The following is a 25,081-nucleotide window of genomic DNA, read 5'->3' on the forward strand; positions in this document are numbered from 1 at the left end:
TGGTCCACGCACACAGACAGTGTGGTGAAGGCGCAACAACGCCTCTTCAACCTCAGGAGGCGGAAAAAATGTGGCTTGTCACCGAAAACCTTCACTAGCTTTTACAGATGCACAATTGAGAGCATCCTGTTTAGCTGCATCAACGCCTGGTATGGCAAAAGCACCACCCACAACCGCAGGGTTCTCCAGAGGGTGGTGCGATCTGCACAATGCATCACTGGGGGCAAACTACCTGCCCTCCAGGACACCTACAACACCCGACGTCACTGGAAGGCTTTAAAAGACAATCAAGGACAATAACCACCCGAGCCACTGCCTGTTCACCCCACTTCCATCCAGAAGGTGAGGTCAGTACAGGTGCATCAAAGCTGGGAGAGAGAGATTGAAAAACAGCTTCCATCTTTACATATCTCTCATTACTCATCTTATATGTACATTTGAAGTCAGAAGTTTACATACACTTAGGTTGGAGTCATTAAAACTCATTTTTCAACCACTCCACAAATTTCTTGTTAATTAACAAACTATAGTTTTGGCAAGTCGGTTAGAACATCTACTTTGTGCATGACACAAGTCATTTTTCCAACAATTGTTTACAGACAGATTATTTCACTTATAATTCACTGTATCACAAGTTTACATACACTAAATTGACTGTGCCTTTAAACAGCTTGGAAAACGCTGTCATACCGCTCAGGAAAGAGACGCGTTCTGCCTCCTAGAGGTGAACGTACTTTGGTGCGTTCTGCCTCCTAGAGGTGAACGTACTTTGGTGCGAAAAGTGCAAATCAATCCCAGAACAACAGCAGGACCTTGTGAAGATGCTGGAGGATACAGGCACATAATTATATATATCCACAGTAAAAACGAGTCCTATATCGACATAAGCTGAAAGGCCACTCAGCAAGGAACCACTGCTCCAAAACCACCATAAAAAAATCCAGACTACAGTTTGCAACTGCACATGGGGACAAAGATCATACTTTTTGGAGAAATGTCTGATGAAACAAAATATAACTGTTTGGCCATAATGACCATCGTTATTTTTGGAGGAAAAGGGGGGAGACTTGCAAGCCGAAGAACATCATCCCAATCGTGAAGCACGGGGGTGGCAGCATCATATTGTGGGGGTGCTTTGCTGCAGGAGGGACTGGTGCACTTCACAAAATAGATGGCATCATGAGGTAGAAAAATTATGTGGATATATTAAAAGCAACATCTCAAGACATCAGACAGTTTGGTCGCAAATGGGTCTTCCAAATGGAAAATGGACCCAGGCATACTTGTGGAAAGTATTGTGGAAAATGGCTTAAGGACAACAAAGTCAAGGTATTGGACTGGCCATCACAAAGCTCTGACCTCAATCCTATAGAAAATGTGTGGGCGGAACTGAAAAACCGCATGCGAGCAAGGAGGCTTACAAACCTGACTCAGTTTCACCAGCTCTGTCAGGAGGAATGGGCCAAAATTCACCCAACTTATTGTGGGAAGCTTGTGGAAGGCTACCCAAAACATTTGACCCAAGTTAAACAATTTAAAGGCAATTCTACCAAATAAAAGCTGAAATAAATCATTCTCTCTACTATTATTCTGACATTTCACATTCTTAAAATAAAGTGGTGATCCTAACTGGCCTAAGACAGGGAATTTGTACTAGGATTAAATGTCAGGAATTGTGAAAAACTGAGTTTAAATGTATTTTTCTAAGGTGTATGTACATTTCCGACTTCAACTGTATATGCTGTATACTGTATCCTTCACCATCTATTCTTTACTATCTATTGCATCTTAACCGCTCTGTCACTGCTCATCCATATATTTTGTACTTATATATTCTCATCCCATTCCTTTACTAGATTGTGTGTATTAGGTTTTGTGGAATTTGTTAGATATTAGGTTTTGTGGAATTATTCAATATTGCCTGTTAGATACTGCTCTTCTGTCGGATCTAGAAGCATAAGCATTTCGTTACACTCGCAATAACATCTGCTAACCATGTGTATGTGACCAATAAAATGTTATTTTATTTGAAGCAGGGCACTTAACCCTAATTGCTCTTGTAAGTCATCCAGAGCGTCTGCTAAGTGACTAAAATGTCAAATGTAAGTCAACTTGTCCTGCTTAGACTGCCCCCTGGTGGTCAACAGTAGAACAGTACAGTCTTAAATTAATATGGTCCTAGATCGGTTTATGACACTGAATGACAATGGCCATAGGAGTTAGCAAGACAGCACAATCAGATCTGGGGCCAGGCTAGTGTTAAAACAGTTCAAGCTTGGAGAAATACAGTACTGCAGGCTAATTACATTATCATATGTACCACTTCATAGGGACAAGGGATTATACAATCAAACCTGATTCCAACCAATAAGAACAGCCTTCGATTCTTTAAATAGGCTGTCAATCAGTAAGAGGAATGCAAATTGGACCGCACGGCTCCCCGAAGAACAACATTGTTTGTTTCCACACTGACTTTGATGTGCTCGGCTGTGTATTATTCATGACCAAAAATCCAATGCTCAAATCATGGACAAAGGAAAGTAGGAAACACAAGGTGAGGAAAGATAGTAGAGGAAAGGTTGAACAAAAGGAGCGAATAAAAATGTTGCTGGTGAAAGCTGCCGATAGACTTCAAAAGATACACGATATCAGACTTTGGGCTGTTTATCACAGAAGAGGCCACTTTTACATTACAGAGTCCAGTTTGATTGTTTGTAGTGTGCATTAGTTTTGTGTGTATGTGAGTGACCATGTGTTCAATGTGAAATTCTAGATTGAGTCAAACGTCAAAACCGCAGCAAGAAAAGTTCTCATTCCATAAAACCAAGCTTACCCTCTCCACACCCCACTGAATACATTACCACACTGGAAAATGTTAATCTAGTTCCAATTCAGTAATGGCCCATTTGGAGTGATGAGGGAGAACTATCTAAAAAGAAAAAAAAACAATGTGAGAGATATGTTTAACATGTCAGAGCCTGAGAACGATCTCCGTTTTTGAATCATGCAGAATCATGGTTTTAGTGTGTAGCATGTTCGGTTTTCCTCTCTGTTCTGTCATTGACATGCAGAGTGTCCTTGTCTGGTGTAGTTCCGCTGCTGTGGCGTGACCAACCATACGGACTGGTTTGATGTGTACAACGCCAGCCGTGTGCCCGACTCCTGCTGTCTGGAGTACAGCGACAACTGTGGCCTCGAGAACCCAGGGACCTGGTGGACTGCGGTAAGATGCACAGGATAAAAACATGCACGAACAAACACATATGCACACACACACACACTCGGTCTCTCTGAAATGAATACACACGCGCATGCACACTAGTTCGTTCCCAAATGTTATTCTGTAGTTTTTGGTGCCCAAATGTTTAAAAAAAGAATGTTTGTCTAAAAGCCTCCCTTGTGACCAACCAGCTAAGCAAAACATTATACTGCGAAAAATCTCAGACAATCCACACAGTCCACAGAGATTTTGCTAAAACCCTACCCACACTTTGGGAAACACTGCTGTGCTGAGGAGAACTACCTGTTCTCATATTCCTTATACCTGGGGTAAAAGGCATATTCAAATATAAGGGGTATTTAATCCCTAAACGTGTGTGTGTGTGTGGGGGGGGGGGTCTTTACTGCACAAGTAATAGCACACTCTTAAATGGCAAAGCAGACAGTCAAAAATGTATCATAAAGAATAAGGTTTACATCTAGGAGAAAGCTCTGGAATAATTGTATAATAATTATATTTGGGGACACACATTTAACCCCTTTTTTGGGGGCACAAAACTACTTCCATACATTCATTCATTTTTTGAAACTGGTCCCGGGTTACCTTTAGACTAGTCCCGTGACACTTGTGGGAGTCATATGGGAAAAAAAAAACGGAGAACACCATAGTGGGGTCATAGACTGTTTCTCAGGATGCTCCCTGGTCTGACAAACAGAGTAGTATTTCCACAGATATATCTCTAGACAGATTTTGATGTGGATTTGTTTATGTTAATCAACTCTGTTTTGGAATCTCGGCTTCGAGGTCTGCAGCAGCAGTGCTGACTTTCTTTCGCCCCTGGTAGTTAGTTAATATATAATTACTTGATTAATCCATTGTGTTCGGCGAGAGAATCCACTCAACTGGTGTCCCAGGTCTAAATCCATGATTATAGGGAAGACTGAAAAACAGTGCTACAGCAGTGCTACAGACCAACAGGCTGACTACACCGCTCGCGTCGCAAAATAAATGTAGAAATCTGTGTTGTTCAATTATTGCGCGCGCCAAACGAGCGTCTGCGTTGCCACGGGCTAAAATAGAAATCCGTTCTATTTCTGACGCAGATCGCGCTGCAAGTCCTGCCTCTCCCATCTCCTTATTGGTTTGTAAGAAGCAGGTACCCACGTGCCGTCTCGTCATTGGTTATACCCACGTGGGTGACTGAAAGACGAACAAGGTCGGTGGCGGTGATGCACCTAATTTATGAAAGTTGCCAATCGCAATATAAAGTCAAGAGAAGAAAAAGCCTGGCAGGAGGAGAGAACTAGAAACGATTCGGTTGACCGTTTTATGTGTGAATTAATTGGCGGAGTAGAGGACCTTGTGCATTTCAGGTCAAATAACAACTCATTGTTTATATCCCAGGACAAATTAGCTAGCAACAGCAAGCTAGCTAAATAGGACAAATTAGCTAGCAAGTGCCCAAATTCCCCAAATTAACATAATTGGTTCAGAGTTTGTTCTGATATTTTAACATGCGTGTCGTGATTGCGTTTGGTGTGGGGGGATAAAATACATTTATGTACAATGGTGCATGTGTGCAGCCGGTTTGGGTTCCCTTGTAAGGCGTAAATTCTTTCTGCCGTGTACCATGCCAGGCTCATGCACTCTGTGCCAGTCCCATCATTGTCTGCCATTGTCTGTGCCACTATCTTGAATTATTACAACAACCACTTTGAGGATATATAAACGATTCAATTTTTTTTTATTTTTTTTTTACATCAGGACTTGTAGTTGTCTAGTGGTCCATCATCCTTTTCACTGTGTTACACGTAATGAATGTTGGAAAGGGAGAGTCTGAGAAACTTTGGTTGACGTCGCCTATGTGTATATCCCGTTTGAGTGAGCTGAATTTTTCATGGCCAACTCGCTTGTCTAAATGTTGTCCCAGCACAGAGTGATGGTATCTGCAAGTCACTCCCATCCTTCCGTCCATCGCACTAGATAGGGATGTTAGCCCTCCCAGGGAACAACAGAGCAGAGTTGGGCCAAATGTGGAAGGCAAGGGACCCACTTAGCTAACATGACAAGGAGATGATTTTCAGAGGAAAAGGCGTGTGTGGGATGCGTCACTGTGCTGGCCAGTGTATAAAAGAGTCTGTGGGCCAATACTCTTGTAAGTCTACCAAGACTAGCACCAGATGGAGTGAATGAGGAAACACATTCAAATGTTTTTGTTTTCTCTAACCTTTCAGGTAAAATCACTTTCTATGGCTGTTCTATTCACCTAATAATCCCCAGTTTACAATTGGCTCATTCATGCCCCTCCTCTCCCCTGTAACTATTCCCCAGGTCGTTGCTGCAAATGAGAACGTGTTCTCAGTCAACTTACCTGGTAAAATAATGGATAAATAAAAATATATATTTAAAAAATTGACTGAAATGAAATGGAATTGATCCCAACCCTGCTGTAGGCTACACTTCAGGGGGTTTTGTACAATGTGCTTTAATATTTGTTTCCATTCTTGTGTGCCTACACAGCCATGCTACGAACGGGTGAAGGATTGGCTACAAGAGAATCTGGTGGCCCTGTGGATCTTTGCTCTGTGTACGGCACTCACACAGGTACAGACACTGGTGACACCATTGTACAGTTTACAAGCATTTCGCTACACCCCCATTAACATCTGCTAAACACGTGTATGTGACCAATACATTTTATAGAGAGATGTCCATTGACAGGGAACCACAGCATCTTAGCTTGGCACCAGAAGATCGGCATTTTGCTTTTCCGACTTTGACCATTGGTTGTCATTGCTATACACAGACCCCATTCCAAATATCTGCGCACCTGAACGTTTTACGGTAGCTTGCATTGGGGTCAGACAATGGCATGACGACAAAAATCAGAGGAGTTGGGTAAAAGGACATATTGTATAGATCTGGAACCAGGCTAATATCACTAACAATTGATAAAAATGAGATGATTTGAAAGTAAGCCACTATTGTTAACTATTACAGTGAACTCAAATTCACGAGGTTGTACCTTTTTATTCTCAATGGAGACTGGCTGTGTCTGAATACCCATACTAGCTTATTATATACTTAAACTGCATGCTATGTACTCATCGTCGCATAGTAAAAAGTATACAGTATGCCGCGACCGCAACATAGTGGTGGATCCTGACTGGCTGAGTACGTGGGGCGTGGCTGAGTGCGGGTGGATTTTTCTTGCATCGCATTATCCAACAGTATACCGCAACCCATAATAGCCATTTTATCCTATTTCAAAAGGACTGAAGACAGAAACAAATAATTTGGTCCCATTTCAACATATTTCTTAGTGAAACCAAAGTGCTGTATCGTATACATTAGCCTAGTACACACACCAAAACATTTCAAATCAAAAGGCTCAAATGAGAACTTGTTCTCAACTAGCCTACCTGGTTAAATAAAGGTGAAATAAATAAAAAATTAAAAAATATTGCACAGAAAAACGTGGACAGATGGGCGCGTCGCAAATTCAGAACCGCTGGACAGCAACATAATGAACTAAAGCACTGATCATTGGGAAGGAGTTAAGGCTTGATCCATACATTAAATAATGAAACAGGTAGCCTACAAAACCTAAACAGTCCATATGTTCAAAACAAAAAGCCTGATTAACACGACATCAATAACGCAGCCACATCCCGAGTCCCCGGTGCCGACACACAATCAACACGTTTCAGTATTTACTTTAAAAGCTCTGACGAAGGCCAAGAGAACAAGAAACACTTTATGAGAAAACAGAAATCCATGTTAGGTAAAATAAGCATTTATTTTGGCTGCAATTTCTGAGGCTGGTAACTAATGAACTTATCCTCTACAGCAGAGGTAACTCTTGGTCTTCCATTCCTGTGGGGGTCCTCATGAGAGCCAGTTTCATCATAGCACTTGAAGGTTTTTGCGACTGCACTTGAAGAAACTTTCAAAGTTCTTGAAATGTTCCATATTGACTGACCTTCATGTCTTAAAGTATTGATGGACTATTGTTTCTCTTTGCTTATTTGAGCTATTCTTGGCATAAAATGGGCTTTGTCTTTTACAAAATAGGGCTATCTTCTGTATATGACCCCTACCATGTCACGACACAACTGATTGGCTCAAACGCATTAAGAAGGAAAGAAATTCCGCAAATTAACTTAAGACACACCTGTTAATTGAAATGCATTCCAGGTGACTACCTCATGAAGCTGGTAGAGAAAATGCCAAGAGTGTGCAAAGCTGTCATCAAGGCAAAGGGTGGCTATTTGAAAAATCTTAAATATAAAATATATTTTGATTTATTGAACACTTTTCTGGTTACTACATGATTCCATATGTGTTATTTCATAGTTCTGATGTCTTCCCTATTATTCTACAATGTAGAAAATAGTAAAAATAAAGAAAAACCCTTGAACGAGTAGGTATTCTAAAACTTTTGACTGGTAATGTGTATATACTATAAAACTTTCTATTTCCGCATACTGAGAATGCGTCTTGGTTCATTTCTGTCGCAAATCCCCATAGCTGATTATTTAAAGTAAACTAGATTTCCTGCTATAAAATGTAAAAACATCTGCATACTCAAAACGGCCTACTATTTAGGACGCAAGTACGGGTATTTGGTCACGGGCCACTTTATTGATGATGTAGTTGTCTCACATTGATTTTGATTGTGTATGTGATCCCTTTGTGTAGATTCTGGGTTTGGTGTTCTCTATGACGATGTTCTGCCATGCAGTCAAAGTGGAGACCTTCTACGCCTAGCTTTGCCCCCAAAGGACCCTGGGAATGAGGGCGGCACACACACCCCTCCCACAGACCCTGTCCCTCTACTCTCTCAGCGACACCCTCGCAGACCAATCCTCATGTCACATCTTCACAACAACCTGTACTGTTAAACAGCCACAATGCCATATCGGGAGCCGATGGATGGTTTTTGCTCAATTAAAAATGTTATTCGCTCATTTTGTGCTCAACGTGTACATGTAATATGTAGAAATACGCATAGAGATGTTTTAAATTATTTTGAATCACTCTATAATCTAAGTGTTTTGAAACGAGAGGAGAGCTAAGGAATGCAGGTCGGGAGTGCATTTAGTTAAACAGGCCATGCAAGTACTAAAGTGCATGGCTCTTATAGTGGTGTTTAGTGAATGTTCGACTTATCCTTGAGTTTTTTTTTCTTCCGCCATCAAGAAATAAAGTAAATTAGAATCCATTGTAACAGTGAATTCATAATAACTTAATGAACTAGTTAATATGGAGGGATTTATTACATATAAAGGAATATAAGTATAGCAACTTCAATACTAAGAATGTCTGGATGTTCACAAAACCCATTAAATTAGACAATGGTCCCAAGGCCCATCTCGAGTGTTGCACAGAACAAAACCAACGAGTCATCCTTGGTACTAAAATGTCTCGATCTCGCTGTCACAGACTCTGTCAAGGTACTCGACAACGTCTCCCTGCTGTGACCTAGGGGCATTTCTTTTTCACAGTTCTCATCAATGTTATTACATTCACATTGACCCCAACTTCTGTGTGACCCCATGAATAACCATTCCTTTTTTCCCCCATGTCTACAGTTATTTAGCTATTGCTAGCTTGGTAGATCAGTCTTCCATACCAAATGCATGAGAACATCAGAAAACTCCAAAAACAATGTTCGATTAGAAATGTGTTTGTGGTCACAACCGGCCGTGATCGGGACAATTGGCCTAGCGTCATCCAAGTAGGGGAGGGCTTGGCTGGGGGGGGGGGGCTATTAAACATTGGCTCATCGCGCTCTAGCGACTCCTTGTGGCTGGCCGGGGCACCTGTAGGCTGACCTCGGTCCTCAGTTGAACAATGTTTCCTCCGACACATTGGTGAAGCTGGCTTCCAGGTTAAGCAGGCAGTACATTAGAGTGTCTAGTTTGAGAAACAGATACCTCACAAGTCCTCAACTGACAGCTTTATTAAATAGTACCTGCAAAACACCAGTCTCAACGTCAATAGGCGACTCCGGGATGCTGGCCTTCTAGGCAGAGTTCCTCTGTCCCGTGTCTGTGTTAATCTTTTATTTTTATTGGCCAGTCTGAGATATGGCTTTTTCTTTGCAACTCTGCCTAGAAAGCCAGCATCCCGGAGTCGCCTATTCAGTGTTGACGTTGAGACCGGTGTTTTACGGGTACTATTTAATGAAGCTGCCAGTTGAGGACTTGTGAGGCGTCTTTCTCAAACTAGAAACTCCAATGTACTTGTCCTCTTGCTCAGTTGTGCACTGGGGCCTCCCACTCCTCTTTCTATTCTGTTTACAGACAGTTTGTGCTGTTCTGTAAAGGGAGTAGTACACCGCGTTGTACCAGATCTTCAGTTTCTTGTCAATTTCTCGCATGGAATAGCCTTCATTTATCAGAACAAGAACAGACTGAGTTTCAGAAGAAAGTCTCTGTTTCTGGCCATTTTGAGCCTGTAGCCACATGCTGACACTCCAGATACTTAACTAGTCTTAAGAAGACCAGTTTCATTGCTTCTTTAACAACAGTGTTCAGCTGTGCTAATATAATTACAAACGTGTTTTCTAATGACCAATTAGCCTGTTAGCTAATCCAAGTTTAGCATTTTAAATGTGGCATTGGATGCTGATAATGGGCCTCTGTACGCCTCTGTAGATATTCCATTAAAAGTCAGCCGTTTCCAGCTACAATACAACATTAACAATGTCTACACTGCATTTCTGAGCAATTTGATGTTAAGGGACAAAATGTTTTGCTTTTCTTTCAAAAATAAGGAAATTTCTAAGTGATAGATATATATATATACACAAAACAAGTATATGGGGTATTGGAAATTATGCAGACAATTACATTGATGGAAGCTACAATATTAAATCTACCCCCCAAAAAAAAAAAACTACAATAAAAAAATGGGAAAACCTCCTACGTCTTCAGATGCTACAGTTGAACACTAGCCAGTGGAAGGTAACAGGTCTATTTCCTGTCCACCTCAACATTTTTGACTGGACAGGTGTGCACGCACACACACACAGGCATGCATGCACACACACACACGTAGGGGGAAAATATTAGAGTTCGAATATTTTTTACATCAGCAACATACATATCTCTACATGTCTAGAGGTTAACTATAACAATGTCTTCAATGGTAAAAATGAGTGGTAATTGAAAAATGTTATGATTTTGATATTTGGAAAATACATTAAATTGACATATTTCCATTTGATCTTTTAGGCACATCATATTGACCAAAAATGGAATAGACAAATTCATATAGCCTATTTTATATTAGCATTCAAAACTATGAATTATAATGTTTTCCCCCTCATTTTTCTAAGGTATTGTTTATACAACGTTTTGCAGAATGAAATGAGGTGCACCATCTCATGTTAAGGTGTTCAAATAAAATAAACAAAACAATACTTTGTAACAATAATAGTAAGGCAACTACTGGTTAATAACAATTGAATAGTAATTTAAAACCTAAATAGCATAAAAATGTTATGTACAACTACTAACAGGCCTAAAACGAATAAAAACTACTAGTAAACTACTAATCAAATGAATAAACCTAAGTACCTATAATATATAGCCTACATGCAAACATATTTATACATTTCTTATCTAGGGTGTAGTAAGTTATAACACGCTTTGGTGATTACATTTCACTTCCTTATTAAGTTAAATTATATTTTTGTTCAAAATAAACAATAAAAAATAAAATAAGTTACAATTCAAGTAAATCTGTCAATTAAAATACATTCATTAGGCACTAATCTATGGATTCCACGAATGGGAATACAGATATGCATCTGTTGTTCAAAGATACTGTACCTTAGAAAAAAGATGGATCCGAAAAGCAGTCAGTATCTGGTGTGACCACAATTTGCCTCATTCAGCGCAACGTCTCCTTTGCATAGTGTTGATAAGGCTGTTGATTGTGACCTGTGGAATGTTCTCCCACTCCTTTTCAATGGCAAAGTTGCTGGATATTGGTAGGAGCTGGAACACGCTGTCATACATGGCAATCCAGAGCATCCCAAACGTGCTCAATGGGTGACATGTCTGGTGAGTATGCAGGTCATGGAAGAACTGGGAAATGTTCCGCTTCTCGGAATTGTGTACAGGTCCTTGCGATGTGGTGCCGTGCATTATCATGCTGAAACATGAGGTGATGGCGGCGGATGAATGGCACGACTATGGGCCTCAGGATCTCATCACAGTATCTCTGTGCATTAAAATTGCCATTGCTCATGAAATTAACACTTTACATTTTGCTTTTATATTTTTGTTCAGTATACACTGCATGACCACCAAACTGCAGCACGCTTAAACCTCCCCCAGTCACTACAGGCACCCTAAAGGTTATACTAAAATGTTTCCCATATCAAAAGGGCTGTATGTTATTTCCTTTGAACAAATGTCCACACATGCTTTTCTCCCCCCTACTCTTTGGAGACCTCCGCTATTGCGCCTCGAGTTCATCATAGACCTACTTTCTGCAAATCTCTCACTCCACTCAGCGGATCCATAATTCATTCCCACGTTCGCTTGCGTTCTCCTTTCCCGCACTTGACCGATAAAACATATATACGTGCGCTCGCGGTCATCCTCTTTCACCTCTCCACTCCCTCGTTTTTGCGTCTCTGAAGCCGCTGACAGTTAATGAAACATTAAAGACTGAGAGCTGACAAACATGACAATGGTTGAACTGGAGATATTTCACAGTCTGCTTGTATCTACGAAGATGATTGGCCTGGGAGTACATCCATGGTATTGTCCTGGAGACTGAGGTCATCGAGTAGAGTTGCTTTCCCAATTGTTTTGTCAGTGTTCGTTAATTACAACTACTTAATTTGTAAAAATGTAGTATAGCCCTAAACTACACGGTGCACAGCTCTGTTCCTTAAATGCTGCATGCAGATTTCCATCATTGTTTTCTATAGGGACTGATTTCCACATTGGAAACAGTGGTGCACACTCTCCGGCCAATCACAATACAGTACCAATTAAGTACCAGATAGAAACTAAAGTCAGGTGCGCGTTCAGCAGGACTCACAATTTTGGAAGATAACATATGTTATCTAGGACAAACATGCCTCTGACACGTAGAGGAATCATGCCGGCTCTATTCGTGGCCTTTCTATCGACAACGTTTGGCAACTGAACATGGTGCAGCCCTTGTTGAACTTAAGGGCCTGAGTTCTGCACCCCTGCTATAGAATAATGACATTTCCAAATTAAGGTTTTAACCGGCAGATTATCTTATTGTCAAAATGTATATATTGCCATGGCTGAATTTCTGTAGTTTAATGCTTCCCTTGTCACCCCCTTCTGGTTCTTGGGATAAAATCCAGAGTGTGGTTTCAAAATGTATATGGCAAGGTAAGTGAGTTCAAATGAACACATTTACAAAGAGGGAAATACATAGGAGAACTATCCATACCAAACTTTAAATTGTATTTCCAGGCACTAGCATTTCGTCCGTGATTCGACATGATTCTTCTGCCCCCCACTGGCTTGTGTATGGAGAGAAATGTCTCTCCTATTGCAATGGATATATCCCTTAAACAATGTTAACCTACATGTTGGTCCTATTATTTCTCACACAATTTCTATTTGGCACAAAATAGCAAAACAATGTAACTGGGAAACGAAATGGCATGCCCATATTCAATAATGCTTTGCGATCTGGAAGGCAGCCTTTTGCAAAGGTCCAAATGTGGAATCTGTACCTTTTGCTAATATCATTGACAGTAATGGTTGGAGAACATTCCAAGATTTGGAAAACACACATTACCCGGTAACTGCTTTTTTTGTCTTCATATTTACAATTTAGGTCAGCTATTTACAATGATGGGATTTATAAATCATTTATCTGGGTTTCCAAAAGGACTGATCACTATAATATATTTATTTATTTATTTATTTTAAAGTTTGGAAAGCTGATATACTGATCTAGACATTAAAAAACTATGGTCCACAGATTAAGTGAATCCCAAACAACCCTTTAACTGGAACAGAATATGGAGAAATATGACCTTGGCATCCCGTAATCCGAACCGTTAACCTTATAAATTTGAAGTTAGTTCATATCCTGTATTTAACACCAAGAAAACGTTTTAGGATGAAAATGGCCCCAACACCCAACTGTTCACTGTGTCCCCTAAATCAGTTAGCCAGACTCCTTCATATGATGTGAGAGTGCCATGTAGTTAAATGCTTGTGGGAAAAAGCTCCCAAATTAATTTCAAAGTGCATGGATGTAAATATTCAATGCGTTGCATCTACTGTGTGTTACTTAAGATGATAGCTCCTTGAATCTCTCGATCAGAGACGATTACTACTGGCAGGCAGCGCTGACACACAAAAAAAGATGTTGGCTCTTAGATCAAGGAACTAGTTAAGGAACCATTTAGACCTGGACAAATATACTTGACTCTGTAAAGAATAATCTCAGCTTAAGCCCAATACATACACTGAAGCAAAATATAAACGCAACATAACGTTTTGTAAAGTGTTGGTCCCATGTTTCATGAGCTGAAATAAAAAAATCCCAGAAATGTTCCATACTTACCAAAACCTTATTTCTTTCAAATTTTGTGCACAAATGTGTTAGCATCCCTGTTAGTGAAGATTTCTCCTTTACCAAATAATCTTGACAGGTGTGGCATATCAAGAAGCTGATTAAACAGCATGAGAATTACACAGGTGCACCTTGTGCTGGGGACAATAAAAAGGCCACTTTAAAATGTGCAGTTTTGTCACACAACACAATGCCACAGATGTCTCACGTTTTGAGGGAGCCATGCAATTTGCATGCTGACTGCAGGAATGTCCACCAGAGCTGTTGCCAGAGAATGAAATGTTTATTTCTCTACCATAGGCAGCCTCCAACGTTGTTTTACAGAATTTGGCTGTACGTCCAACCTGCCTCACAACCGCAGAACACCTCCACATCCGGCTTCTTCACCTGCAGGATCGTCTCGGGGGGGGGGGGCTTATGCCATAGATTAATGCCTAATTAATTTATTTAAATTGACTGATTTCCTTCTAAGAACTTTGTTTCATGTTTCCGTTTCTTTTCACTTTCACCCACTTTCACCCAACACATACAGTGCCTTCTGAAAGTATTCATACCACTTGACTTATTCCACATCTTGCTGTCACAGCCTGAAATCAAAATAGATTTCTCTACCATCTACACACAATACCACAGAATCACAAAGTGAAAATGTGTTTTGACATTTTTGCAAATTTATTGAAAATGAAATGCAGAAATTTCTAATTTACACAAGTATTCACACCACTGAGTCAATACATGTTAGTCACCTTTAGCAGCGATTACACCTGTCTTTCTGGATATGTCTCTTAAGAGATTTTCACACCTGTACTGTACAAAATGTGCACATTCTTTTTTTAAATTCTTTAAGCTCTGACAAGTTGGTAATCGTCATTGCTAGACAGACATTTTTAAGTCTTTCTGTAGATTTTCAACCCGATTTCAATCCAAACTGTATCAAGGCCACTAAGGAACATTCAAGGTTGTCTTGGTAAGCAACTCCAGTGTATACTTGGCCTTGTTATTGTCCTGCTGAAAGATGAATTTGTCTCCTAGTGTAGGCAGACTGAACCAGATTTTCCTCTATGATTTTTCCTATGCTTAGCACTATTTTATTTATTTGTATCAACAACAAAAAACTCCCTAGTCTTTGTCAATGTCAAGCATATCCATAACATGATGCAGCCACCACCATGCTTTAAAATATGAAGAGTGGTGCTCAGTGATGTGTTGTGTTGGCTTTGCCCCCATTTCTTTGTACTTTAGTGCCTTGTTGCATGTTTTGGAATATTTGTATTCTTTCAATTATCTTAGTATTGTTGTTGATCCATGCTCAGTTTTCTCCTATCACAGCCATTAAAACTTTGTAACTGTTTTAAAATCACCATTGGCCTCATGGTGAAATCCCTGAGTGGTTTCCTTCCTCTCCGGCAACTGAGTCAATAAGGACGCCTATATCTTTGTATTATTATTATTATTGTTTGTATGTATCAGTCAAAAAATTTGGACACACCTACTCATTCAAGGCTTTTCTTTATTTTTACTATTTTCTACATTGTAGAATAATAGTGATGACATGAACACTATGAAATTCTACAATGTAGAAAATAGTCCAAATAAAACATTGAATGAGTAGGTGTGTCCAAACTTTTGACTGTTACTGTATATAGTGACCGAAGAAAGTATTTACACCCCTTTTACTAATAAGTCAAGGGCTATGAACACTTTCTGAAGGCACTGTATACACTGTTTTCATTTCTTTGCTTTCAGGCCCACAGGAAAGGGGTGTTATGGGGAGGATTTTCTCTGGTTGCCTGGATAGGGTTACAGGAGGGAGGATCTATGTACCTTTAAATATTATTGTCCATCTGTGATCTGAAATAATTATAATAATCAAAAGCTGTTAACAACAAAAAATAGTTTTTCACATAGGAGAACATAGGGACTTTAGGTTTAATAAAAAATATACCTACAGTTGATGTGCCAACTTGTGAGGATTAAAATAGCCCACAGAATGCTGCTAATTTAACACATACAGTTGAAGTCGGAAGTTTACATACACCTTAGCCACATACATTAAAACTCAGTTTTTCACATTTCCTGACATTTCATTCTCATAAAAATTCCCTGTCTTAGGTCAGTTAGGATCACCACTTTATTTTAAGAATGTGACATGTCAGAATAATAGGAGAGAATTATATATTTCAGCTTTTATTTCTTTCAACACATTCCCAGTGGGTCAGAAGTTTACATACACTCAATTAGTATTTGATAGCATTGCCTTTAAATTGTTTAACTTTGGTCAAACGTTTTGAGTAGCCTTCCACAAACCTCCCACAATAAGTTGGGTGAATTTTGGCCCATTCCTCCTGACAGAGCTGGTGTAACCGAGTCAGGTTTGTAGGCCTCCTTGCTCGCACACGCTTTTTCAGTTCTGCCCCAAAATGTTCTACAGGTTTGAGGTTAGGGTTTTTGATGGCCACTCCAATACCTTGACTTTGTTGTCCTTAAGCCATTTTGCCCCAACTTTGGAAGTATGCTTTGGGTCATTATCCATATGGAAGACCCATTTGGAACCAAGCTTTAACTTCCTGACTGATGTCTTGAGATGTTCCTTGAATATATCCACATAATTTTCCTACCTCATGATGCCATCTATTTGGTGAAGTGCACCAGTCCCTCCTGCAGCAACGCACCCCCACAACATGATGCTGCCACCCCCGTACTTCACAGTTGGAATGGTGTTCTTCGGCTTGCAAGCCTCCTCATTTTTCCTCCAAACATAAGGATGGTCATTATGGCCAAGTAGTTCTATTTATGTTTCATCAAACCAGAGGACATTTCTCTAAAAAGTACGATCTTTGTCCCCATGTGAGGTTTCAAACTGTAGTCTGGCTTTTTTATGGCAGTTTTGGAGTAGTGGCTTCTTCCTTGCTGAGCGGCCTGTCAGGTTATGTCGATATAGGACTCGTTTTATTGTGGATATAGATACTTTCGTACAAGTTTTCTCCAGCATCTTCACAAGGTCCTTTGCTGTTGTTCTGGGATTGATTTGCACTTTTCGCACCAAAGTATGATCATCTCTAGGAGACAGAACGCATCTCCTTCCTGAGTGGTATGATGGCTGCGTGGTCCCATGTTTATACTTGTGTACTATTGTTTGTACAGATGAATGTGGTACCTTCAGGCATTTGGAAATTGCTCCCAAGAATGAACCAGACTTGTGGAGGTCTTGGCTGATTTCTTTTGATTTTCCCATGATGTCAAGCAAAGAGGCACTGAGTTTGAAGGTAGGCCTTGAAATACATCCACAAGAACACCTCCAATTGACTCAAATATGTTCAATTAGCCTATCAGAAGCTTCTAAAGCCATGACATCATTTTCTGGAATTTTCCAAGCTGTTTAACAGCACAGTCAACTTAGTGTATGTAAACTTCTAAACCACTGGAATTGTGATACAGTGAATCATAAGTGAAATAATCTGTCTGTAAACAATTGTTGGAAAAATGACCTGTGTCATGCACAAAGTAGATGTCCCAACCGACTTGCCAAAACTATAGTTTGTTAACAAGAAATGTGTGGAGTGGTTGAAAAATGAGTTTTAATGACTCCAACCTAAGTCTATGTAATCTTCCGACTTCAACTGTCGCTGCTGAAACCCATCTGTGGTCACATCTACAGAGACATTTGGGCTGGTGAGTGTTAATATCTCAGTGTATTACATAGAACAGTAGTTAGTGAGTGCATTAATTATGCTTCAAAGTTATCAAGGTTGCATATTTCTTTTATATTTAACTAGGCAAGCCAGTTAATTGAAAACGGGTCTATCTGTTTTCAATACAGGACAAGAACAAATTAACGCTACTTTCCTAGTCTTGCCCAACTCTCTTACACTGTTTCAAGATGGTCGTACTTCTTCATTTCCCAAAGGAATAACCTCAACCATTTTCCAAAGACTGGAGACATCCAGTGGAAACGGTAGGAATGCCAAACAAGTGCCTTAGAAATCTAGTTCCCCAATGAAAACTCATTGAATAGACAGTGATCTCAAAAAATTAATCTGAATGGTTAGTCCTCGGGGTTTTGCCTGCTACATAAGTTCTGTTATACTCACAGACATGATTCAAACAATTTTAGAAACTTCAGAGTGTTTTCTATCCAAATCTACTAATACTATGCATATCTTATATTCTTGGCATGAGTAGCAGGAAGTTGAAATTGGGCACGTTATTTATCCAAAAGTGAAAATGCTGCCCCCTATCCCAAAGAGGGATAGTGAGGGAGGAATGGATGGATAGATGGAGGAACTGATTTGAACCTTTTGTGTAGCCAGATAAGTCTGTGTAGGTTAAGAACAAATTCTTATTTACAATGACGGCCTACTGAAAGACCAAAGGCCTCCAGACGGGATGGGGGCTGGGATAAAAAAATATTTATATCTAGGACAAAACATACATCACGTCAAGAGAGACAACGCAACACTACATAAGGAGAGACCAAAGCCAACAACATAGCAAGACAGCAACACATGACAACACAACATGACAGCTGCATAACATGGTAGCAGCATAAAACATGGTACAAACTAGAGGTCGACCGATTCATTGGAATGGCCGATTTAAAGTTTTCATAACAATCGGTAATCTGCATTTATGGACACAGATCATGGCGGATTACATTGTACTCCATGAGGAGACTGCGTGGCAGGCTGACTACCTGTTATGCGACTGCAGCAAGGAGCCAAGGTAAGTTGCTAGCTAGCATTAAACGTATCTCATAAAAAAATCAATCTCAACATAATCACTAGTTAACTACACATGGTTGATGATATTACTAGTTTATCTTGCTTGTTCTGCGTTGCATATAATCGATACGGTGCCTGTTAATTTATCACTGAATCATAGCCTATGTCGCCAAATGGGTGATTTAACAAGCGCATTCGCGAAAAAAGCACTGTCGTTTCACCAATGTGTACCTAACCATAAACATCAATGCCTTCTTTAAAATCAATACACAAGTATATATTTTTAAACCTGCATATTTAGTAAATATTGCCTGCTAACATAAATTTATTTTAACTAGGAAAATTGTATCACTTCTCTTGCGTTCTGTGCAACAGAGTCAGGGTATATGCAGCAGTTTGAGCCGCCTGGCTCGTTGCGAACTGTGAAGGCTATTTCTTCCTAACAAAGACAGCCAGCATCGCCAAACAGGGGATGATTTAACAAAAGTGCATTTGCGAAAAAAGTATAATCGTTGCACGAATGTACCTAACCATAAACATCAATGCCTTTCTTAAAATCAATACACGGAAGTATATTTTTAAACCTGCATATTTAGTTAAAATAAATTCATGTTAGCAGGCAATATTAAACTAGGGAAATTGTGTCACTTCTCTTGCGTTCATTGCACGCAGAGTCAGGGTATATGCAACCGTTTGGGCCACCTGGCTCGATGTGAACTAATTTGCCAGAATTGTATGTAATTATGACATAACATTGAAGGTTGTGCAATGTAACAGGAATATTTACACTTATGGATGTCATCCGTTCGATAAAATACGGAATGGTTCCGTATTTCACTGAAAGAATATTATTTAGTTTTATTTTCGGAATGATAGTTTCCGGGTTTGACCATATTAATGACCTACGGCTCGTATTTCTGTGTGTTATTATGTTATAATTAAGTCTATGAGTTTATATTTCATAGAGCAGTCTGATTGAGCGGTGGTAGGCAGCAGCAGGCTCGTAAGCATTAATTCAAACAGCACTTTCATGCATTTGCCAGCAGCTCTTTGCAATGTATGACTTCAAGCCTATCAACTCCCGAGATTAGGCTGGTGTAACCGATGTGAAATGGCTAGCTAGTTAGCGGGGTGCGCGCTAATAGTGTTTCAAACGTCACTCTCTCTGAGTAGTTGCTCTGCAAGGGCCATGGCATTGTGGCGCGATGGGTAACAATGCTTTGAGGGTGGCTGTTGTCAATGTGTTCCTGGTTCGAGCCCAGGTAGGGGCGAGGAGAGGGACGGAAGCTATACTGTTACACTTGGCAATACTAAAGTGCCTATAACAACATCCAATAGTCAAAGGTATATGAAATACAAACGGTATAGAGAGAAATAGTGCTATAATTCCCTCAACCTAAAACTTCTTACCTGGGAATATTGAAGAATCACATTAAAAGGAACCACCAGCTTTCACATGTTCTCATGTTTTGAGCAAGGAACTTAAAGGTTTTTACATGGCACATATTGCACTTTTACTTTCTTCTCCAACACTTTGTTTTTGCATTATTTAAAACAAATTGAACATGTTTCATGATTTATTTGAGGCTAAATTGATTTGATTGATGTATTATATTAAGCTAAAATAAAAGTGTTGTAATTGTCATTATTACAAATAAATAAATAAACACAAATTTTATCGTCAGATTAATCGGTATCGGCTTTTTTTCGTCATCCAATAATCGGAATCAGTTTCGGCGTTGAAAAATCATAATCCGGTGACCTCTAGTACAAACATCATTGGGCACAGACAACAGCACAAAGGACAAGAAGGTAGAGACAACAATAAATCACGCAAAGCAGCCACAACTGTCAGTAAGAGTGTCCATGATTTAATCTTTGAATGAAGAGATTGAGATAAAACTGTCCAGTTTGGGGGTTTGTTACAGCTCGTTCCAGTCGCTAGCTGCAGCGAACTGAAAAGATGAGCGACCCAGGGATGTGTGTGCTTTGCGGACCGAATCAGGGTTAGTTTGGTAGCTGGGATGAAAGAGGAGTGATTACGATAAAGGAAACCAAGTCTAGATTTAACTTTAGCCTGTAGCTTTGATATGTGCTGAGAGAAGGACAATGCACCGTCTAGCCATACTCCCAAGCACTTGTATGAGGTGACGACATCAAGCTCCAAACCCTCAGAGGTAGTAATCACACCTGTGGGGAGAGGGGCATTCTTCTTACCAAACCACATTACCTTTGTTTTGGAGGTGTTAAGGGCAGAGAAAGCTTGTTGGACATTAAGAAAGCTTTGTTTTAGAGCGTTTAACACAAAATCCAGTGTCGTGTCTTTGGCTATGCCGGATTAAGCGATATGACATGCTATTCTATAAAATAATTTCTCCGTAATTAATATCACCTGATTGAGCTAATCATGTAAATCGAGAGTCGGGGCACCACAAAATAATATTTATAGAGCTGTTATCTTCCGAATAAACTCTTAAAGACCTAGTAATATTTTACATCAATAGCAGTCAATATTAATCGTCACCTTAATTTTGTCTCATCTGAAAGTTGTAAATGATTGGTTATCTTCATGAACCCTGGCTAACAAGTTGAATCAGCAATAGAAAATTGGGTTTAATTATTTATTTACTAAATACATAACTAATCACACAGAATTACACGTACAAATAATTAATCATAACTTGATTACAAATTACATCATAAAGGAAAACGTCCCTAGCATGCAGAACAGGTATGACAGCTTGTTACACAAAAGAAAAGGGGCTGGGTTTGAGTGAAAGAGCGGGAAGACTGAGTAACAAAGGAAGAAGCTGTGCTATCTTATGCATTCTAAATTACCGCCCATTTGGAAAAGGAAAACGCAATAAATATTTACTCTGAGCTGCGCTTCAGTAGGTTGGTGGTAGATGGAAGGCCGTGTTGCCAAACCGAGTCCTTTGTCCTTTGAAGAATGTCTCTGGTGGTTAATTGGATACGTTGTAGTAACGTCGTTGTGTGATAGACGGAATACTCTGTCTGTTTCTTCCTAACCCTCGTTTGCAGCTGCTGTTGCTAACTCAACGGCTAGGAGGTATCACTTCTGTAGTGAATAAGAGTTCAAAGTTCATACTATTCACAACCAAAGCTCACGCGGATGTTGGCTTCGCTCTGTAATTGTTATCTGAACCATTCTGACATCGGACAGTCACATCCTCGGAACAGGTTACATTTTCGTCAAGGCTTTATATAGTGGAGTGAGAAGGGTGTGTCTGAAAAGTTTTATAACCCATGACTCTTCACAGGGGCGGGCCACTGATTGAGCAGAACCCTAACCTTATGAAAACCCAATTCTCACATTTTAGAAGCTAAAAATCACATTTTATCCCATCACAAATAATTTCATATTCAAACATTTAAATTGAACAACATGTGAATCCGATAACTCTGGTGTGTAGACTTTCCACTGTAGAGTTTATGTCATTTTATCATTGATGAGAATGTCTGGTCGGATTACCAGAATATAGGTCATTTCCCCCCACCTTCTGATGTTCCCAGAATCTCTATGTTAACCAAGGGGTTTGCAAATGTAACATCAGTAGGGTAGAGAGAGGAAAAAGGGGGGGGAAGAGGTATTTATTACTGTCATAAACCTACCCCCAGGCCAACGTCATGACACAGGGAAGAGGCCAGCTGAGTATAAGACTGTATCATCTGCATATAAATGGATATTCCATCCACTTTTTGTTTTTACGGTTATGTGGAATAACCATCAGACCATAAAACTCAGCCTGACTATGAGGACAAGCTTATTCCATCAGTAATCCTCCCTCGTGCCGCCAAATGTAATATTTAAAGCAATTGACAAAGCAGGCCGTCACTGAATATTTTATGTGGCTATTCACAAAACATCCAAGCTAATTATGACAATGACTTGTAGTCAAATTTGATATTTGCTGTATGTACCTCAACCCTCAGAACAGTACATGTAATATTCAAACATTTTTATTTAACTAGGCAAGTCAGTTAAGAACAAATTCTTATTTAAAATGACAGTCTAGGAAGAGTGGGTAGAACGACAGATATTTACCTTGTCAGCTCAGGGAATCTTTCTAGCAACCTTTTGGTTACTGCCCCAACACTCTAACCACTAGGTTAGAATCAATCTTTAGGATGTTTTTAACATAAATCTTCAACTATATGTCAACTGGAGAATTCCTTTGTCTTTAGAAATGCAATGGAACGCAGCTAACTCTCACGGGCACGTGCGAGACTGAGCTCATGGCATTCTGCCAGACACCTGACTCAAACAGCTCTCATTCTCACCCCCTTCACAGTAGAAACCTCAAACAAGGTTCTAAAGACTGTTGACATCTAGTGGAAGCCTTGGGAAGTGCAATTGGACCAAATTTACACTGTATCTTGGGTAGGCAAAGAGTTGAAAAACTACAAACCTCAGATTTCCCACTTCCTGGTTGGATTTTTTTCTCAGGTTTTTGCCTGCCATATGAGTTCTGTTATACTCACATACATCATTCAAACAGTTTTATAAACTTCAGTGTTTTCTATCCTAATATACTAATAATATGCATATCTTAGCTTCTGGGCCTGAGTAGCAGGCAGTTTACTCTGGGCACCTTATTCATCCAAGCTACTCAATACTGCCCCCCAGCCATAAGAAGTTTTTAATACACAAGTTAATTTTGTCCAAATACTTTGGTATTTGGGGGGAGGGAGAGGCGGGTGAGCTATGTACAAAAAGTGCTGTAATTTCTACGTTTTAGTCATTTAGCAGATGCGCTTATCCAGGGCGATTTATAGTAGCAATTAGGGTTAAGTACTTAGCTCAAGGGCACGTCAACAGATTTGTCACCTAGTCGTTTTGGGGGATTCAAACATTTCAGCTACTGACCCAACGCTCTTAACCATTAGGCTACCTGCCACCCGATATGGATGAAAATACCCTCAAATTTTTGGGGAGTGGCAGGGTAGCCTAGTGGTTAGAGCGTTGGACTAATAACCGGAAGGTTGTAAGTTCAAACCCCGGAGCTGACAAGATTCAAATCTGTCATTCTGCCCTGAACAGGCAGTTCAGGGCAGAATGTTCCTGTTCCTAGGCCGTCATTGAAAATAATAATTTGTTCTTAACTGACTTGCCTGGTTAAATAAAGGAAAAAAAAAAAAATTAAAGATGACAGTCTGCACTTTGACCTCATAGTCACTATCATTTCAAAGCCAAAGGGCTGCAATACCTCAATCAAAATGGATAAGCTTTCATCGGATGATAGACGCAACAAGGCTAGGATCACCCACTCAGCTGCTGTAACGCATGTTCGCCATCAAAACAAAGCACTGACAGACAAGGGAGAACCTGCCTAGAGAGAAAATAAATTAGGCATGCTGTTAGATTTAACAACGAGGTTTGGTCCTGGCGGAGGATGTTACTGACGTTCTGGTGTACAGTTGATGCCTCTCTGGGGTTTCTTAAGAGCCCGTGTAACTACATATACACTTAAGCACCTCTGTTCAGACAGTGGACATGTGGTCCAGTTTCCTCTCGTGTCGGCAGTAGTGCTTATCTGTTCTAGGGCATCAGTTGGTTGCTGGCAGTCTGGCACCACCATCTTAGTAGATGTAATTCCGTCAAGGGTCTAGCCTACATCAGGGAGAGTATGTAATATCAAGCGTCGGAGTGCTGATTTAGGATCAGTTTTTCCTTTTAGACCACATCAAAAATAGATGAGCCCGAAATGCTAAATGAATACGGGCCCAGCGCTATTCAATTCCAGCCTTCTCCCCGGCAGTTAATTAATCATTGGATTGACCAGAGTTACAACCTGGTAGCCCAGAAACGCTGTAGATAACTGTCATGTAATAATTATAGCTAAGTACTTATCTCATAGCCCAAGCATAGCTCATTCTGGTTCCCTGAGGTCTCTGCACACTATCACAATATGCACCATGACCAACTACAAATAAATTTGACCTTTATTTAACCAGGCAAGTCAGTTAAGAACACATTCTTATTTTCAATGGCGGCCTGGGAACAGTGGGTTAACTGCCTGTCCAGGGGCAGAACAACAGATTTGTACCTTGTCAGCTCGGGGGTTTGAACTCACAACCTTCCGGTTACTAGTCCAACGCTCTAACCACTAGGCTACCCTTATTAGCATTCACCCCTTTCTTATGCCATAGTCAAAATAGAGTTAAGAGAATAATTCCTCTACAGGAGACGATGCAACAACAAAAAAGTTCATAGTGCATTGTAGTAGTAATTTATCACAAAGGACCATTACTGCACTCAGTGACATCGTTAAAGTCACGCAGTGATACATTTGTCATTTAGCAGATGCTCTAATCCAGAGCTATTTACAGTAGTGAGTGCATACATATTCAATAAAAGAATGTCACTGTTGGTTGGCATGTGCGCTTCTATAAATTGCTTTTGAAATTATACTGTGGTGTAGGACTCTGGACATACTTTGAAACCGACTTAAGTTAATGCTCAAGAGGTGAAAATTAAATGAATATCGTCATTCTGTGGAAAGATTGGAGACCCGAACTCAAGAGG

At 40.0% G+C, this 25,081-nt stretch overlaps 1 protein-coding gene across 4 annotated transcripts in view; it reads left to right on the forward strand.

The window, feature by feature from the left end:
• Positions 1 to 8,450, forward strand: part of tspan4a (tetraspanin 4a) — a 99,944-nt gene extending 91,494 nt beyond the window's left edge. For all 4 annotated transcript variants that reach the window (XM_035734614.2, XM_035734604.2, XM_035734596.2 and 1 more), the window contains 3 exons: positions 3,092 to 3,223; positions 5,741 to 5,824; positions 7,922 to 8,450. In XM_035734614.2, the coding sequence (XP_035590507.1) occupies positions 3,092 to 3,223; positions 5,741 to 5,824; positions 7,922 to 7,990 (285 nt within the window). In that variant the 3' untranslated portion in view covers positions 7,991 to 8,450. The remainder of the gene's footprint in view (positions 1 to 3,091; positions 3,224 to 5,740; positions 5,825 to 7,921) is intronic.
• Positions 8,451 to 25,081: the final 16,631 nt, after the last annotated feature.

This window comes from Oncorhynchus keta, chromosome 2, assembly GCF_023373465.1.
Source record: "Oncorhynchus keta strain PuntledgeMale-10-30-2019 chromosome 2, Oket_V2, whole genome shotgun sequence".
Lineage (NCBI taxonomy): Eukaryota > Metazoa > Chordata > Actinopteri > Salmoniformes > Salmonidae > Oncorhynchus > Oncorhynchus keta.